Genomic DNA, 17,906 nt, shown 5'->3' with positions numbered 1-17,906 from the left:
GTGCCCGGGGAACGCTGTGCCTTGTATCTGTCTTAGGAAAAAACATCGCTCTGTTTCAAACAGATGTGTGTGTGCGCATAAAATATTCCTTAGTATAGTCACAGTTCGTATTTTTAGAAACTTGTGAATACATATAAATAACAAAAACAATAAGTAGCCGTTCTTAAGAGTTCGAGGAAACAGGTATGGAGCCGTTTCTGTCTTCAGTTCACCTGAGTGTTGTTTGCTTTGGATTTTATTTGACTGCAGATAATGGAAAACTCGTGAAAATATATGATATTTGTCTCAGAACAAGGAGTCTGGGGCGGGGGGCAGTGGCGCCCTGGGGGCCCTTGCTCCTTCCTGCTTTTTATTCTGCTATCCTTAAGCCTGTGGCTTTTGTCCTCAGGGTTGCTCAGTGACTGCTGTGCCTCCGGGCGTCACATCTAAGGGCTAGGAGGAATAAAAATGGGTAGGGGGATTTTTTTAAAAATTGAAGCAGTGTTGTCCCCCCTGGAGACGTGTGTGTGTGTCTCGTTGTCCAGAACTGCAAGGGAGGCTGGGAAATGGAGTGTTTTTAGCTGGGCACATTCTTCCCCAACAAAATTGGGCTTGTGTTAGGGAGGAAGAAGCCTGGGCCTGGGGACCGGCTGTCCCGCAGCAAACAGTGAGGAACAGTGAGTAGATAAGAGAGAGGAGAGGAGGGAGCCTAGAAAGCAGCTGTGGAAGGCAGTGGAGGGGGCCGCGGGGGAGGGAGGCGGGGGCCCGGGAGAGAGGAGCTCGCTGTGTGGCAAGTGCAAAATGGATGGGAAGGCGTCCTTATGAGCCTGCCCTTTCCCGGGGGAGGGGATTCATTTTGTCGTTGGCCCCCCTGTGCTTGGGTGGCAGAGCAGAACCTCCCTTTGGCGGTGGGAGTCAGGTTAGGGCGCCACCACTGTACCCTGTCGTTCCTTCTCTTCTAGGGGGACCACTGCAATTTCAGCCATGACATCGAGCTACCGAAGAAGCGAGAGCTGTGCAAATTCTACATCACCGGCTTCTGCGCCAGAGCGGAGAACTGCCCCTACATGCACGATATCCTTTGGCGCCCGCGTCTCCCCTGGCTGAGGGTGCACACCTCTTCTCGTGGGTCATGACCGCCGCCCTGCGCTCGCTTGCTCGCCTTCCGTGCAGCGCCGTGCCAAGAGCTGCCTGTGCGTCTCCATCTCCTTCACATCTGCTCTATGACAAGTCTGTTGTTCCCCTTCTACAGATGGGTAAACTGAGGCACACACGCTCTATGTTCTCTTTACATGTACTCTCGAGACTGGGCTATGCCATTGCCTGTTATCTTTCTGAGACTTTTCCAAATGGCTCTGTAACCTTGGGCGAGTCACTGAACATCCCTGCTCCCATTGAGTGAGAATCTGCAGACACAGCCCCAGCAGCAGCATGGTGGGGTGGGGGACACTCTGGAGCACGAGTCTCGAGATCCAGGGTCTCATCTTGGGTCTGCTGCCAACTTGCTGTGTAACCCTGAGCAAGTCATCTCCGTCTCTGGGCTTTAGTTTTCTCATCCCCAAAACAAAGGGTGTTGGACTCTGGCCCCGGGTGGGTTGCACGAGCTGAAGCATTTGCCTTAACCTGCCGTGAACGTGATTTCCCGTGTAAGTTGTACCACACCACCGGGAACTGCATCAACGGCGACGACTGCATGTTCTCCCACGACCCTCTGACCGAGGAGACGAGAGAGCTCTTGGACAAGGTAGTGTCCGTGGCTCGCGGTGGGGCCGTGGCTGCCGGGCACGGGAGCTGCGCCGTCCCGTCTGGCCTCTGTGCAGGACCAGAATTCCCGGTTGCATTGATCTGGAGCTGGGCCATTTTAAGGAGGAAGTGGGGACCATGTTCTTTTCTGCAGGGAGAATCGAGGTGGCCACACATGTGTATTGTTTCCGGCCAGCGCAGTTTTCACTGGGGGGCGGCCACATGAAAGGATTGTTGCCTGCTGTGCGTCCGAACATATATTGTGATTTCTTAGCTGTCCATTTTTTTTTTTTTAAGATTTTGGTTTTTTCCTTTTTCTCCCCAAAGCCCCCCAGTACATAGTTGTATGTTCTTCGTTGTGGGTCCTTCTAGTTGTGGCATGTGGGATGCTGCCTCAGAGTGGTTTGATGAGCAATGCCATGTCCGCGCCCAGGATTCGAACCAATGAAACACTGGGCTGCCTGCTGCGGAGCGCGCGAACTTAACTACTCGGCCACCGGGCCAGCCCCGTCCTTTTTTTTTTTTTTTAACTTTAATTCCAGTTATTCCACTTCTTCTTCTTCTTCTTCTTCTTTTTTATTTTGGTGAAGAAGATTGGCCCTGAGCTAACAGCTGTGGCCAGTCTTCCTCAAGCACAAAGAGGCCCTGAGCTAACATCCATGCCAGTCTTCCTCTATTTTGTATGGGACACTGCCTCAGCATGGCTTGATGCGCAGTGTCTGGGTCTGTGCCTAGAATCTGAACCTGTGACCTCCGGGCTGCCAAAGCAGAGTGCGCAAACTTAACCACTCTGCCACTGGGCCGGCCCCTTAGCTATCCTTTAGAGAGAGCCCATGATATGCAAGGAGAGGACGAGACTTGGGGTGGGTCATCTTTTGCTGGAGATGTTAAATGTTTCCTTCCACATCTTCAGGATCCTGCTATGCAGTAGGAAAAGGACGGGGAAGTGGAGGTTCTTGTGAGGGGAGCCTCCTCGGGTGAGGTGTCAGGGCTTCCTCACCGGCCAGGTGACGCTTGAAACTCCTCTTGGTGTCTGTTCTCCCTGAGGAGTCATGAGCACTCTAGGGGCCCCGGTTCCTGTCCTTGGTCCCCTCACAGCCAAGGGAGTGGGTGCGGGAACAGCTGTCCTCTCAGGGGAGGGCTTTCCTGCCGTCTAGTTCGCAAGAAGTTTGAGGACATGGCAGTGTTTGGAGAATGAAAGGATCCAGTCCGTCAGTGCGTCGGCCAGTTTCAGGAGTCCCTGCGCCAGTGACTGCCCTATTTAAGCAGTGGCCTGGCTACCCAAGGGAGTGGGGAGCCCTCACAAGCCAAGCAGGGAACATCCGCTCTCCTTGGCAGAGTGCGCGTGGACATAGCTCTCTCTCATCGGGCCCTTTGGGGCGCCTGCTGCCCTAGGAACAGAGTTATGTACTCAGTAGATGCCTGGAGTCTGGCTGTCTCACAGGGTCTGCCATGGGAACAGGAAAGGCGGCCTCGGTCCCCTTTGAAGGACTGGACAGTCTCTGGCTCAGGGCTGCCCCCTGCTGGGGGCTCAGAGTTTGCGCCCTGGACCAGCGCCGTCCAGCACAGAGCCAAATAGTTAACTTTTCTGGGAGCCACAGTAGCCAAGCAAAAGAAACAGATGAAATTGATTTTAGCAGTATCTCTTACTTAACCCACTGAATCCATGTCCAAAACATCATTTTGGCAAGTTATATAAATAATGAAAAAAATTGAGATTTTTATTTTCTTGGTGCTATGTCTTTGGAATCTGGTGCTTATTTTCTCCTTCCAGCCCATCTTAATTTGGACTGGCTGCGTTTCAGGTCTCTGTGGCCAGACATGGCCAGGGACTACCATGTGGGACAGCACAGCGTTAGGCGCCCTGATGACAGCCCGGAGCAAAGCAAGGTGGTACATTTCAGCTTCCGGTCGCAGACATTAAAGTCAAGTGTCAGTAGGTTACAGATGAGCGTCGGATCTGGAAAAACTCTTCCAAAATTGAATTTGGGTGGTCGGAAAGTAAAATCTACAGGAGTGCTTGTCCTAGCTGGCAGAGACGCCATGAAGGGACGCACAGGAGGTCTGTGAACAGGCAGGCCCTTTGAGGCGGCACTTGGCCTGGACCGGGAGACACTGGGTGACGAGATGAGCACAGGGCGCTGCTCTGTCCTGAGGTGCAGGCCTCGTCAGGACATTGTGGGGTCCGAGTGAGGCTGCGGGAGGCTGCATCCTGGGGAGGAGGAGGTGTTCTCCGGGCCAGGCTCTGAGCTCAGGCTGCTATCCGGCACCCAGTGGAGGTGGAGGCCCTGACGGGGGCGGGCTGGGAAGCGGCAGCGCCACGTGCAGGAGGGACCTGCGGAGGTGGGGGCTCAGGAGGCGGCGGCCCGCTTCCCGGGACCAGCATGCCCTCCCTGAGGGGCTCCTGTAGGTGAGAGCCTCAGTTCACTCGGTTCCTCGTGAATTTGTCAGGTGCCCGCTGGTCGCTGGCGGCTGGCAGGGATGGGGTCCTGCAGCTCGGTCCCTGAGCCCATGGTCTGGTGGAGGAGGGGCGTTGGCGGGTCCCCATGCGTGCTGAGTGCTGCAGAGATGTGCAGCGTGTCCACAACGGGCAGACCTTGTCGGGGGCCTGGGGGTGGCAGGAAGCTGGTGTCGCAGGAGACCTGAAAGAAGGGCAGGGGTCTGGCGGGGCAGGTGGCGCTGAGAGCAGGGAGCGAGGGGGCACTGTGGGTGGGAGCCTGGGAGGCCGAGGGAGTGTGGCACCTTCCACGGCCGGACCGTGGCTCCTCGTCCATGGGAGGGAAGTTGCGGTCACATTTGTTCCTGTGTAATGAGGTGTGACTTTGTTACATGTGCCTTTGCCTTTTACCTGCGGGCACCGAGTTAGCGCTGAAAGGATCTAGCAGTGCGGGGGCGTGGCCGTCTCTGCTCTGCTGGTGTGCCACTGGTGGTGGCAAGACTAGACAGGTGGCCGGGCAGAGACAGTGGAGGGCAAGGAGGGCCCTTGAGTCGCTCTGCAGGGCCAGGCAGCAGCTCCAGGTCAGCGTTTGGGTGTGGAGATAAGTGAAGGGGGAGTCGGGGTTGACACCCCTCATCCTGGCTTAGGGGTGGGGACAGGGGTGGGTCCCTCGTTCACAGAGCCATGCTTGTGGCCTGTGGAGGAGAAGGTACGTGGAAGGAGGTATGACCAGGTGGAGATGGGGCCTGTGGCTCTGGCCAGAGAGATGAGTGTGGGAGCCCCAGCCCAGGGCTAGCTGTAACCGAAGGTGTGGGGGTGGACAGGGCCTGGGGCTTTGGGGCCCAGAGAAGGGCGAGGTGGTGTCCAGGGGAGACCCACTGGAGAGGAGCACCAAGTGGCACAGTGGGCCAGTCAAAGCCTTACCTCCTTTAGCGCCCATCCCCGCCCCCGCCCCCGCCGTCCTGACGTTAGCCAGCCGTTCCTTAGAGCCTGGGGGTGAAGGGGGAGATGCACCTGTTTGTTTTCCTTGTTCATTTACCCACAAACCTGTGATCGTGCCTCGTTTGTGTCGGATGCTGTCCTGGGTCCTGGGCCACAGTGATAAAGAGGCAGGTCCAGTTATCAGGCAGATCCTGAGTACACGCCCGGATCGGGCACTGAGAGAGCGTGCGGGGAGCCCAGAGGCTCTCCAACAGGCTGACACCCAGGGGGGCTTCAGGGAGGAGGTGACGCTGCGCCGGCCCTTAGGTGAGTGACCAGCAGGAAGTGAAGAGTGAGGGAGGTATGTGCTGGGGAGGGGACACACCCGGAACGGGGCCGGCAGGTGAGCGGACCGTGGGGGCGGTGAAGCAGACGGCCTGTGGGCTGTGGCTGCAGCCTGCCCGCGGCCCGCCTCCCACTGAGAACACTGCTGAAGGACACCAGGTTCTGGGCACCCCCGCTGAGCCCGGCTGGTGTCTGGCAGTGTTTCCCAAAGGGCAGTGGGCACGTGTTAACGTGTAGTTCCCATTCAGCGGGTCCCCTGTGCTGCTGGTCCACACGGAGAACACACCGTGTGTGGCAGGGCTCTCAGGGAGAAATGGTTTCCACTCATCAGTTTCCAAGTTTCCCATTCCCCTCAAAGCCAGAGTCTTCATAGACCCCACTGTCCTGGGTCCAGATCTTGTTACTCATGGTAAGGAGACAGAAAAGCCGAGAACTGCCTGGCACCCGCCAGGAGGTCCTGCTCCCGCCGCCCTGCTGTCCCTGGGCAGAGGAGTTGTCCTGAGCAGTGCTGAGGCCCAGACGCCGGGGACGGGGCCGCTCAGAGCCCACATTAGGATTCACTGAAGCATCCATGCCACGGTCCCCACGGTGACCAGGCCCGGCCTCGACCATTCGCTGGGGGCTCCCAGGAGCAGGCATGTAGTTCCACTCAGGGCCAAGCTTTCACTGCAGTGAGAGGACACAGGGCAGAGTGAGCAGGGGGGCAAAGACGCGGGGTGGAGGCTGGAGAGACCGGGCGCCAGCTTCCAGGAGTCCTCGCCCGTGGAGGCACATGGGACGTGCTGAGCTCCTCCAGTTGTGACAGCACATGCGGAATGTCCTCTCCCAGGGACGTGCGTTAGAGACTCAGTCTGCGCCCAGGGTTGTTACTGGGGGCGGCCTCTGCCTGGCACGTGCCACAGCTCCAGACTCCCAGGAGGAAAGGGTGTCCAGCAGGAAGCACGTTGTTTGTGCAGACAGTTTAGGCCCAGGGAGCCCCACTTTTCAGTCAGGGCATGCGAGGCACTCTCCCGGGATCCAGGGGTCCCGGACACCAGCCAGGGCCAGCGTGCAAGCAGGCCTCCAGGGGAAGCAGTCAGGCCTTCCGCATTACCTTCTCTGCATGCATCCTCACTGGTGAGACCTTCTGCTCAAACCCAGGCTTTGAAGTTGTCCGTGTACCCTGTGTCAGGCCCTAGGCTGGGCCTGGGGGTTCCTTATGGCATGACACTGTCCTGGCCTCATGGACCTGACAGGTGTCGGGTGAGCCAGGAGTAGACAAGGATATGATGAAATACACAATCTTACAAAGCTTGGCTGGGCAGTGCTTTGAAGGGAGCTAATGGTGTTCCAGTAATGACTGTAGGAGACCAGGACAGTCACTCTGAGTTGACCTTTAATAAGAGACCCCAACAGTTGGGGACACGGAGCCACACAGTTGGTAACAGAGGGAAAAGCAGATGTTGGGGAGAAGCCTGGGTCAGGCCAGGCCCTGCAGGAGACAGAGCATGGTTGTCCGCAGACTGCAGTGGGGCTGGGTGCTTCGGGCCAAGGAGTCTGGGGCCCTGTGGAAGGAGATGAAGCCACCAGGTGCCCACAGGCCTCCCCAGACGCCCAGGCTGCTGTCAGGTCCTGTGGGTCACAGGAAGGAGTTCGGTTTGGTTGCAAGTACGAGAGCCCCTTACAATCGAAGCAGGACAGTGGACTGTTAGCTGTAAAGATAGGTGATCCAGGCCACAACAAGGGTGAACCTTGAGAACATCGTGCCTAGCGAAAGAAGCCAGACACAGAAGGCCACATGTTATAGGATTCTGTTTATATGAAATGTGCGGAATAGACAGATACTGTAGAGAGAGGAAGTGGATGAGTGGTTGCCAGGGGCTGGAGGGAGGGGCAGTGGGGAGTGATGCTTAATGGGCATGGGGTCCTCTTTTGGGGTGACTGCAAAGTTCTAGAACTAGATACAGGTTGTATAACATTGTGCACACTTAAAGCCATTGAGTTGTACACTTTAAAATGGTGAAATAGTGCGTTTTATGTGAGATACATTTTGCTGCAACGTAGGAATGGCTCCCCGCTGCCAGCTGGTCACAGAGTGGATATGACTGTGCCGTGAGACAATGATTTTTGTGCCAAAGAATCTTTGTGGTCATTGGCCTTATACTGTGAGGGCTCAGGGGCCTTCTGCTTTAGAGTTTCCCTCAGAAAATTTAGCTTTCAATCCCGGGGGGATCCGTGACAACGTACATCCTGTCCTGCCCTGATCACCACTCCCCTTTGTTCTCGCCCACAGATGTTGGCTGATGATGCGGAAGCGGGCGCTGAGGACGAGAAGGAAGTTGAGGAACTGAAGAAGCAGGGCATCAACCCCCTGCCCAAGCCGCCCCCCGGTGTGGGCCTCCTGCCCACCCCGCCTCGGCCCCCCGGCCCCCCGGCCCCCACCTCTCCAAACGGCAGGCCCATGCAGGGCGGGCCCCCACCCCCACCCCCGCCCCCTCCTCCGCCCCCCGGGCCCCCGCAGATGCCCATGCCGGTGCACGAGCCGCTGTCCCCACAGCAGCTGCAGCAGCAGCAGGACATGTACAACAAGAAGATCCCCTCCTTGTTCGAGATTGTGGTGCGGCCCACAGGACAGCTGGCGGAGAAGCTGGGCGTCAGGTAAGCTCCCTGGACCCCAGAGCCAGGCTCCTCTGAGCCAGCGGCCCATCACTGTGAGCCTGGCCAGGGCAGCGTCCTGCGTCTCTCCAGAGCGCTCGGGATCCCAGTGTGGTGCCTCCATTGCTCGATCGCGTGGAAGCCTCCGTGTCTCCTCAGGGGTGTGGCCGCCCCCCGTCCTCTGCAGCCCTCTCACTGGCCCCATTTCCTCCTCCTAGGTTTCCTGGACCCGGAGGACCCCCAGGGCCAATGGGCCCTGGGCCGAACATGGGCCCCCCAGGGCCAATGGGGGGCCCGATGCACCCTGACATGCACCCTGACATGCACCCAGACATGCACCCCGACATGCACCCGGACATGCACCCCGACATGCCGATGGGCCCTGGCATGAACCCTGGCCCGCCCATGGGACCTGGCGGCCCCCCAATGATGCCCTATGGTCCCGGAGATTCCCCACACTCTGGAATGATGCCCCCCATCCCGCCAGCCCAGAACTTCTATGAAAACTTCTACCAGCAGCAGGAGGGCATGGAAATGGAGCCGGGACTCATCGGGGACACAGGTATACAGGGCTCCGTCTGGGGGCGGCTGGGCCGCTGGGTCTTGCACAGTGGAATCTGGTTGGGAGGTGGTGATTTTTCTTCTTTGGTCCGAGTCTTTGAAAGCATGAATCCACCTCCATCTCTGTCGTGTGAGTGGTCACGCATTTCCAGTGACATGAGATTCACCACCCTGTTCAGTCTGAAAGGGGCTTGTGGTTATTCTCACTGTAGTCAGTTTTCGTGTAGGTTTCGCTTGGCGTCCCTGTAATCAGGAGGCTGGGGAGTTAGAGGGGCAGTGGGAAGGGGTCGGGCTGTGAGGCTGAAGTGCTCTTGCCAGTGTGGCCTCCTTGCAGACAGTTCTTGGCTTGGAGTTGCCGGTGTCAGCCTTGTGACTCTGCTTGTTCTGTCCCCACAGCTGACCATCTTCCTTCTCCTTTCCTTCCTTCCTTATTAAAGCAAGAACGTGTATTGGTAACAACCTGAATCTCGGACACTCGGGGTGTTTAGATGACGACGTTGCAGCCATAGGGGATACTGGGCCACCCTCAGAAAGGATGAGCTGTGCCCACTGCTGCCAAGTGCCGGGCGTGGGGCCAGGCCCGGGGCCAGAGCAAACAAAGCAGCCCCCTACCTTGCCTTAGCTGCCTTTTAGTGGAGGCAGACAGACAGGAAATGTGTAGATAAGTGCGCAAGCTAAGTCCAGCGTTGATCTTTGCTAGAAGTGCAGTGGAGTACCATGGGAGGGTGACAGGGCGGAGGCGGGCTGGGAGGGTCTGTACCGCGGCAGGGACAGTCAGCAGAGAGCTCTCAGGAGCGAGTGTGAGTCGGGATGTGAAGGGGAGGAGGCCCAGGTAGGAGGCACAGCAACTGCGGGAGGCCCCCCGTCTGCTTGTTTGGGAAAAGCACAGGGGGCTGTGTAGGTCGGAAATGGAAAGGGAGGGCAGAACGTCCCAGCACACGAGACTGCCTGCCACCGGGAGGTGGCCTCCTTGGAAGAGCGATGGAGGATGAGCGGAGGAATACATAGGCAGTGGACGTGGGGCCGGGGTGGAGGCGGGGACTCCTGGGCTGCTGTGGAGTTGTCCTGTCCTGGGCAGAGGCCAGCAGGGTGCAGACAGGAGGTGGCAGGCGTGGCAGGGCTGGGGCTCGGTGGTCTGGAGGTGGAGCCATGGGGTCAGTGTGAGGCCTCAGGGGCGGATAGGGGGCGGGCTGAGGGGCGGAGTCTCTCATCCCTGATGGCAGGAGTCCTGCTGGCGAGAGAGAGTTGGGGTGGGGGCAGCACTTCCTCTTGGCCATGTGAAGCGTCAGATGCCCCTTTGACAGCCATGCAGAAACGCTGAGGGTGTCGGGGTGACCAGGCTGGAGGTCAGTGTGAGTCCTTGGCGTGTAGATGGCATTCGAGGCCGTTGAGAGCAGGCGTTTGGGGTGAGGATCAGGGCCTGTGGAAGGATGAGTGGCATGTTCTCGAGTGAGGGAGAGCAGGCTGCGGGAGAGGGCACCTGCCTCCCACGATCCCTCCCCTGGGAAAAGATATATGTGAAATATGCATGGAAAACGGTCTGGGTGGGAAGAAACCCAACAGTCGTTCAAGCTCTTAACAGTAGGTATCTCTAGGGTAATTGGATTTTTTTTTTAATTGAGGCTTAATTCCCCTGTCATGAAATCTGCCGTTTTAAAGGGTGCCGTTCAGGGGTTTGTAGTGTGTTCACAATGCACTGCCATCGAGGAATTCACCCTGATGGTACGTTCCTTGCACGGGGACCGGCACTGTTGCTCTCGGCGTGTCCCCAGCTCTGAGCCATGGTGTGGCATAGAGCAGGCTGGCCCATCACGCTCGCATGTTACGAAGGTCAGGGGCTAGAGGAGGCCACCTTTCACTCTTTGCTTTGTACACTTTGCCTGTGAAGCATTGACAGATGGAGTCATTTTACCCTGTCAGTTTGAGTTACAGGTTCGCTGTCTTGGTGGCATTGGCCGAGTTTCAGTTGCTCAGTAGCCCCGTGAGGGTAGTGGTGGTGGTATTTCTCGGTGCCGACGGGCAACGCTTCATCATCGCAGAATGTTCTCTGGGGCAGCACTCACACACGCGCGCGCGCACACACACACCCCCACACACACACTCGCTCCCACCCCCCTAGGTGCGTCGTCCCACACCACCCACGTGCTCCCGGTCCTTGGCCCTCGCGTGGGTGGAGCTTGTGGAGGCAGGTGGCTGCTGCCGGGCGCGCGCCCGCCCGTCAGGAGTGAAGGCAGACCCTACCTTCAGCCTGTGCTTCCTGTTGCGTGGGGCAGAGACCCCCCGCGACCGCCCCCTGAAAGGCAGCAGGTGCTCATCAACGTGTGAGGAGACAGGGCCCCATGGCGGGGAGGAGGGGTCACCCGTGAGCCTGTGGGCTGACGTGTGGCCATGGCGACATTTTGGTGTGTTTCCTTCTCTTCTCTACTCGTCTGTTCACCCTGGTGGAGCTCGTCTTGTGAGCTCACTACGAGATACAGTGTTTTTCTTTATTGATTGTTACAAAGAAATCGTGAAATTAATGTTCATTGCACAGAATTAAAACAGATCAGGAGCATGTGCAGTAAAAAGGGAAAGATCCCTTGGCCTCTTCCTCCCAAATCTCCTTCCCAGGGGCACTGTTTGTGTCTGTCTCTTCCAAGGCTTCTTGTGTCGTATCAGTATCCATAGTGTCCTGTCGTCATGTCATGAGCCTGCCCATGTCACTCAGCCTTGCTGTGAGCCCCATTCTCAGTGGCCGCATCCTGGGTGGGGGCGCCCCAGTTGGCTGCTGCGTTCCGTCCTGTTGGGCTTTCCGTGGGGTCCCTCTGGGGGGGACAGCAAGGGCGGGCATCCCTTGCCATCGCCATGGGGGGTGGTTTTGCAGTACAGGGCATGGTTGGGGTGGAGTGGTGCCGCGAGGCCCTTGCCCACATGAACCCTCGGTTCTTCCCTGCCGCAGAGGACTACGGGCACTACGAAGAGCTGCCAGGGGAGCCTGGGGAGCACCTCTTCCCCGAGCACCCTCTGGAGCCCGACAGCTTCTCTGAGGGAGGGCCCCCAGGCCGGCCGAAGCCGGGCGCCGGTGTCCCTGACTTCCTGCCCTCGGCCCAGAGGGCCCTGTACCTGAGGATCCAGCAGAAGCAGCAGGAGGAGGAGGAGAGAGCAAGGAGGCTGGCTGAGAGCAGCAAGCAGGACCGGGAGAATGAGGAAGGCACGTGTCCCCCCGGGAGGGGCTTTCCCTGAAGGGCGCAGCCCCAGCCACTGTGCAGGGGAGAGGCGGGGACTGCCTAGGCTGGGTTTCGTGTTGGACAGGAGCCTGTGGCCAGAGAGCATCCCTGCCCAGGGCCGTGAAGCCAGGCTGGGGCTGTTGCATGTCCCTGAGAAAACTGGAAGTCAAGTTGGCCCTTCTGTGTCTTGGGGGTCGGAAGAGACCCTGATCCCATCAAGGAGGGCGGTGGGCTGGTCCCTGAAGGAGATAGCGGCCAGCAGGGTCTCACCCTCTGTGTCCTTACGGAGGAGGCTGTGGGGAGTCGCTCAAGCCCCCTTTCCCCCAGACCGTGTTCTCAGGAAGCCGAGGAGAACTAGTCGTTGACGTAAACCAGCCATACGCACTGCCATGTCGTGTCAGGCCGCGCGGGGGACCTAGTGGCATCTGCCCAGGGTGGGGGGGGGCGGACAGATGGTGTCTAGAACCTGGAGCCAGAGGCCACGGGTGGCCCTGACAGGAGACTGGGAGCAAGTGGGGACAGTGGGACGAGGTGGCAGCCGTCTCCCCTGTGGCTCCAGTTTCACCTGCCAAGAAGGTTGGACTGGAGCCAGTTTCTGAGTCTGCCCACCCGGCCCCGCCTCTTATCAGCCCGTGACTGCTGGGCAATGTCGGGAGGGGCCCCGGGCAGGTGTCCCTGAGCCCCAGGCACAGGGAGGGCTGCGTCTGTGGTCTCCACTCACAGGCACCCAGAGCCAGGCCTGCCCTGGGTGGGGCACGTCAGAGCCCTGGGCTGGGAGTCTGAGCTCAGCGCCGGCTTGGCCTCCAATCTCACCGCCCTGTCCCTGCCTCCGTTTCCCACCCATCAAATGGGCGTGATGATAACACGACCTCCCGGGTGGTGGTGGGCATTAACGAGACAGCGCTTCCAGCAGTGCGCACACGGAGTCGCTCCGTGAAGGTCAGCAGCCACCTGCCAGGCTCGGCGCTGGGTGCCCGAGCTCACTGGCTCTTTGCAGCAGCCCACGGGGGAGGGGTTCCTGAGAGGAGAAACTGAGGTGCAGAGAGGAGAGAGGCGGAGGAGATGTCCCCAGCAGGCTGTGTGAGCCCAGGAGGGCTGGTGGCGGATGTGGTGGCCACTCACCCCTCCCTGCTCCTCTCTGCTCTTTCTCAGGTGACACTGGGAACTGGTACTCGAGTGACGAGGACGAAGGTGGGAGCAGCGTCACCTCCATCCTTAAGACCCTGAGGCAGCAGACGTCTAGCCGCCCCCAGGCGTCGGTGGGAGAGCTGAGCAGCAGCGGGCTGGGGGACCCCCGCCTTCAGAAGGGACACCCCCCAGGAGGCCGGCTGGCTGACCCCCGCCTCAGCCGGGACCCGAGACTCACCCGCCACGCCGAGGCTTCCAGTGGTTCGGGCCCAGGCGACACAGGGCCCTCCGACCCTCGGCTGGCACGCTCCCTGCCCACTTCCAAGCCTGACGGCGGCCTTCATTCCAGCCCTGTAGGCCCCGGCAGCTGCAAGGGGTCTGGACCACCCCCTGCAGAAGAGGAGGAAGGGGAGCGGGCCTTGAGGGAGAAGGCCGTGAACATTCCCCTGGACCCCCTCCCCGGACACCCGCTCCGGGACCCGAGGTCGCAGCTGCAGCAGTTCAGCCACATCAAGAAGGATGTGACCCTGAGCAAGCCGAGCTTCGCCCGCACTGTGCTCTGGAACCCTGAGGACCTCATCCCCCTGCCCATCCCCAAGCAGGACTCGGTGCCCCCCGTCCCCGCCGCCCTGCAGTCCATGCCTGCCCTGGATCCCAGGCTGCACCGTGCCGCCGCCCCGGGACCCCCCAACCCCCGGCAGCGCCCGGGCACCTCCACGGACCCCGGCACATCCGGCTCCAACCTGCCTGACTTTGAGCTCCTCTCTCGAATTCTCAAGACTGTCAATGCCACCGGCCCCTCAGCGGCCCCCTGCCCCAGCGACAAGCCCAGTGACCCCCGGGTGCGGAAGGCCCCCGCCGACCCTCGGCTGCAGAAACCAGCAGACTCTGCTGCCTCCTCCCGGGCTGCCAAGCCTGGTCCCACCGAAGCGCCCTCTCCTTCTGGCAGCCCCAGCGGGGAGTCCTCGCCCCCGGCCACCGCGCCCTATGACCCCCGTGTGCTGGCGGCCGGCGGGCTGGGCCAGGGCAGTGGGAGCGGGCAGAGCAGTGTGCTGAGCGGCATCAGCCTCTACGACCCCAGGACTCCCAACGCGGGGGGCAAAGCCTCGGAGCCGGCCGCCGACTCGGGCGCCCAGCCCAAGGGCACTGAGGGCAATGGCAAGAGCTCGGCCGCCAAGGCCAAGGAGCCGCCGTTCGTCCGCAAGTCGGCCCTGGAACAGCCCGAATTGGGGAAGGCCAGCGCAGACGGGGGGGCAGCCACGGCCACGGACAGATACAACAGCTACAACCGGCCCCGGCCCAAGGCCTCCGCGGCCCCCGCCGCCACGGGCACCCCGCCGCCCGAGGGCGCCCCACCGCAGCCCGGCGTGCACAACCTGCCCGTGCCCACGCTCTTCGGGACCGTGAAGCAGGCGCCCAAGACAGGCTCCGGGAGCCCGTTTGCTGGCAACAGCCCAGCGCGGGAGGGCGAGCAGGATGCAGGGTCCCTGAAAGATGTTTTTAAAGGCTTCGACCCCACTGCCTCGCCCTTCTGCCAGTAGTGTTCAGCGGGAGTCAGCACTCCCGGCACCGCCCTTCCCAGGGGTATAGTAAGGGCAGCCGCAGGAGCTGGGGGCTTGGGGGGAGGGGAGGGGTCTGGGCGTTCTTTCTTTTATTTTTACCTGTTTTTCTTTCTCTCTCTCTCTTTTTTTTTCTTTTTCTTTTTTTTCCCCCCCGAGTAGTCCTTTCGTTGACACATATAAATTGTATATAACCATCCTCGGTTCTGGTCAGTGCGCGGGGCTCCGGGCTGCCGCCAAGATCGCCTCCTCGTGCATGTGAACAGTCGTGAGGCCCTGGGCCTCGGCCCCAGCTGGCACTCTGCCTGGCCGGCCGATTTTCAGGGACTCCCTGAAAGCTGGGGCCCCGGTCTGGCAGCTGGGGGTCTGGTGGGCTTTCTGGGCAAGGCTTGGCCCCTCCTCCTTCCCCCGCCCCCCAAGGACAAAGGGAACCGTTGAGAAAGCCTGCTGAACGCTGCTGGGCCGTGTTGCACGAGTGCGGGGAGATGGAACCAAGACAGTGGGCAGGACCCGCACGGAGCGGGTCCAGACGCTTCTCGAAGCCCATCGCCTGCAGTGCGCAGGCTGTGATGAGCAGCTTCGGGGGCCGGTGGAGGCAGGGAGAGTAGCAGAGAAAGAGGAAGAGAGCCCTGGGGAGCTGCCCGGCTGGAAGACGCAGAGCCCTTTCCCACTGCTGCCTTGTCTGGATTCGCACATGGGCCTCCCGCCTCCTCCGTCCAGAGTTCATGTTGAAACCCACACCCTCCGGCCGCAGCAGAAGGCTCCAGGGCCACACGGACCGGGCGGCGGCCTCCAGACCACGTGTTCTCTGTCAGTATTAGCTCCTGTCCTGTCATGGCCACGCCCTCCTCCCCTAGGGCCGGGGTCTGTCCTGGCCCTCAGACGTCAGGGTGCCCAGTGTGCCGGCCCCGGCCGCTGTGGGGACAGCTCAAGGATCCGCCGTGTGGCCGCTCCGCCAGGCTCCCTCTGTCAGGAGCCCTGGGTGGGTCTTCGCAAAGTGTTTCTGCTCTCTTTGCACCTCCTTGGCCATATCTTTAGGGCCTGTGGTTTTGGTGTGTGGGTTTTTTTCTCACAAGCCGACAGGCGCACGGGTTCAGAGTTGTGTCACAGTGTAGGGGATGTGGACACTTCCAGAAAGAGGGCCTGAGGAAAAGGTGGCGACTAGCTGAGGCAGGGTCGGGGGCTGCTGGGCCCTCTCCAGGAAAGGGACCGGGACCCCCGCTGCAGGTGAGGGGTGCGGAGCTGGAAGTCTGCGTCCTGCTCCCCTTATTCTGCTGAGCTGGGGAGAGAGGAGAGACATCTGGGCTCCCCCCGCCGCCCCCAGGACCCTGTGAGGTCCGGCCTGTCCACAGAGCTCCAGAGGAGGCCCACCCCAAGTGTGTGGCTGCACCAGGCTCCCTGCTGGCCACCGTCTGCCTTTTTCTGGTCCCAGCGCCTTGCTTAAGGCCCCGTCTCTTCCTTGCGGCTCAGCCAAGGGTTCCCCACTCACCTCCTCGGGGTGAGGGCTGAACGAGATTCCTGTTGCAAACACCTCGCCTGGAAAAAAGATAGTTATTGAGTTTGGGGCCGTAGCGGGTGCGGGAGAGGCAGCCCCGCAGCCACAGACAGGCTCCGCGCCCACAATCAGGTGGGTTTGGTTTGTCCTTGCGTCTTTGCATCTTTTTTGTTTCGTTTTTATGAACAATCATTAGCGAGATTTTCCTTCAGCCGCCAGTGTCGGCCTTGAAGCAGGGGCCGCAGCCCTTGGTGTTTGTAAAGTGAGTTAGACGAACACAGTGTGGCTGTGTTTTCCTCCCCCCCCCCCACCCCCTTGAGAATTTTCTTTTGTAAAAGCAAAATTAAATACTTTTTTTAAACCGAAATCTGTGGATGAAATAGAAGCTGGAACCCTCCTCTTGGAATACTCAGCCTAAGAACCTCATGGGACTGTGAACTCACCCGAAATTTTCATTTTGCCATCAGGCCGAGCTTTTAAAGAAAAATTGTTCTCTAACCAGGATTGTAACAAAAGTGTAAATACTATTTCAGAGTTGAAAGTTGACGGTGCAAATATGTATATAACGTATGTATTTTTACAATGATCGTCGCATGACTGTCCCGCCCCCTTTTTGTACTCCATATCTGTCTTCCAGAAACGTCACCTGACCTTTCTCCTGTGGTCTCTTAATCCAATAATTGTATTACTGCCATTAAAGGATGCAGTTATTTTAAAAAGCCTGCAGGTCTCGTCCCTCCGTGCTGACCCCACCACCCCTTGCCCCAGGAATAACAAGGAGGGTCGGAGGTGGCCCGGTGAAGTGGGGGTGATACCTGGATCTGTCCTCTCGGTGGCCGGCCCCAGGGTGACATTCATGACGCCGCTGTGGGACTGCCTGCCCGCAGCCTCAGCCTGCCTTGGCCGTTGGCATCCCCCGGTTCCTGTATCGGCGATGACAGGCTGGCCCACGTGGGCACCGTCCTGCCCCCACACGGCTCAAGGACGAGGCCAGTGACGAACACAGGACGCCTAGGCTGGCTTCTGGGGATGAGAAGGAACGGGGGCCCAGAGAAGCATAGACTGGACGTTCGTGTCCCCTCAGAGTCCATGTGTGGAACCCATTCCCACAGGGCGACAGTGTTAGGAGGTGGGGCCTCTGGGCGGCGATTCAGTCAGGAGGATGGAGCCCTCCTGAATGTGATTAGTGCTATTATAAGGGAGGCCTTCCCCTCAGAGTCCCCCTGCCCCTCCACACGAGAGGACACAGCTGGAAGACGGCAGCCTGTGATCCAGGAGTCAGACCCTCTGCAGCCTCCATCTGCTGCTGCCGCGATCTTGGACTCGTAGCCTCCAGCACTGTGGCCTTTGGTTAGAGCGGCCCAGATGGACGGACTCCGCCGCCGCCCGCTTGTCTTCTCTGAGGAAGCCACACTCGGTGAGGGGGCGAAGGTCGAGCAGGACTTGGCCGGAGTGTAGCCATGTCCCCTGTGGACTTACTTTGCCTTCTGTGTTTCAGCGGGCCTCTATTAGCGTTCCGTGGCCGCCTTATAATGATACCAATTTAATGGCTTAAATTTATCTTGCAGTTCTGGAGGTCCGAAGTGTGACATGGGTCTCCCTGGGCTAAAAGCACGTGTCGCCAGGGCTGCGTTCCTTTCTGGAAGAACAGGAAGATCCTGTTTCCTCTCCTCCTCCAGCTTCTAGAGGCCACCCACATTCGTTGGCTTGTGGCCCCTTCCTCCATCTTCAAAGCCAGCAATGTCACATCTCTCTGGGAAAGACTCTGCCTTAAATGCCAGTGGGATTAGATGGGTCATCCGGGATCACCCCCCCATCTCGAGATCTGCAGTCACATGTGCAGAGTCCCTCTGGCCAGGTAAACTATGCTTTCACAGGTTCTGGGCATTAAAACACGG

General features: G+C 59.5%; 1 protein-coding gene across 8 annotated transcripts in view; it reads left to right on the top strand.

Annotated features, from left to right (window-relative positions):
- Positions 1-16,727, top strand: part of ZC3H4 (zinc finger CCCH-type containing 4) — a 39,578-nt gene extending 22,851 nt beyond the window's left edge. For 4 of the 8 annotated variants that reach the window (XM_070633065.1, XM_070633066.1, XM_070633070.1 and 1 more), the window contains 6 exons: positions 942-1,053; positions 1,614-1,723; positions 7,698-8,062; positions 8,278-8,621; positions 11,559-11,810; positions 12,979-16,727. In XM_070633065.1, the coding sequence (XP_070489166.1) occupies positions 942-1,053; positions 1,614-1,723; positions 7,698-8,062; positions 8,278-8,621; positions 11,559-11,810; positions 12,979-14,495 (2,700 nt within the window). In that variant the 3' untranslated portion in view covers positions 14,496-16,727. Of the gene's footprint in view, positions 1-941; positions 1,054-1,602; positions 1,724-7,697; positions 8,063-8,277; positions 8,622-11,558; positions 11,811-12,978 lie in introns of all 8 variants that reach the window. The other 4 variants (XM_070633067.1, XM_070633069.1, XM_070633071.1 and 1 more) reach the window with 3 other exon arrangements.
- Positions 16,728-17,906: the final 1,179 nt, after the last annotated feature.

Source organism: Equus przewalskii, chromosome 9 (genome assembly GCF_037783145.1).
Source record: "Equus przewalskii isolate Varuska chromosome 9, EquPr2, whole genome shotgun sequence".
NCBI classification, from domain to species: domain Eukaryota; kingdom Metazoa; phylum Chordata; class Mammalia; order Perissodactyla; family Equidae; genus Equus; species Equus przewalskii.
This window is presented reverse-complemented; position numbering and strand designations above follow the sequence as displayed.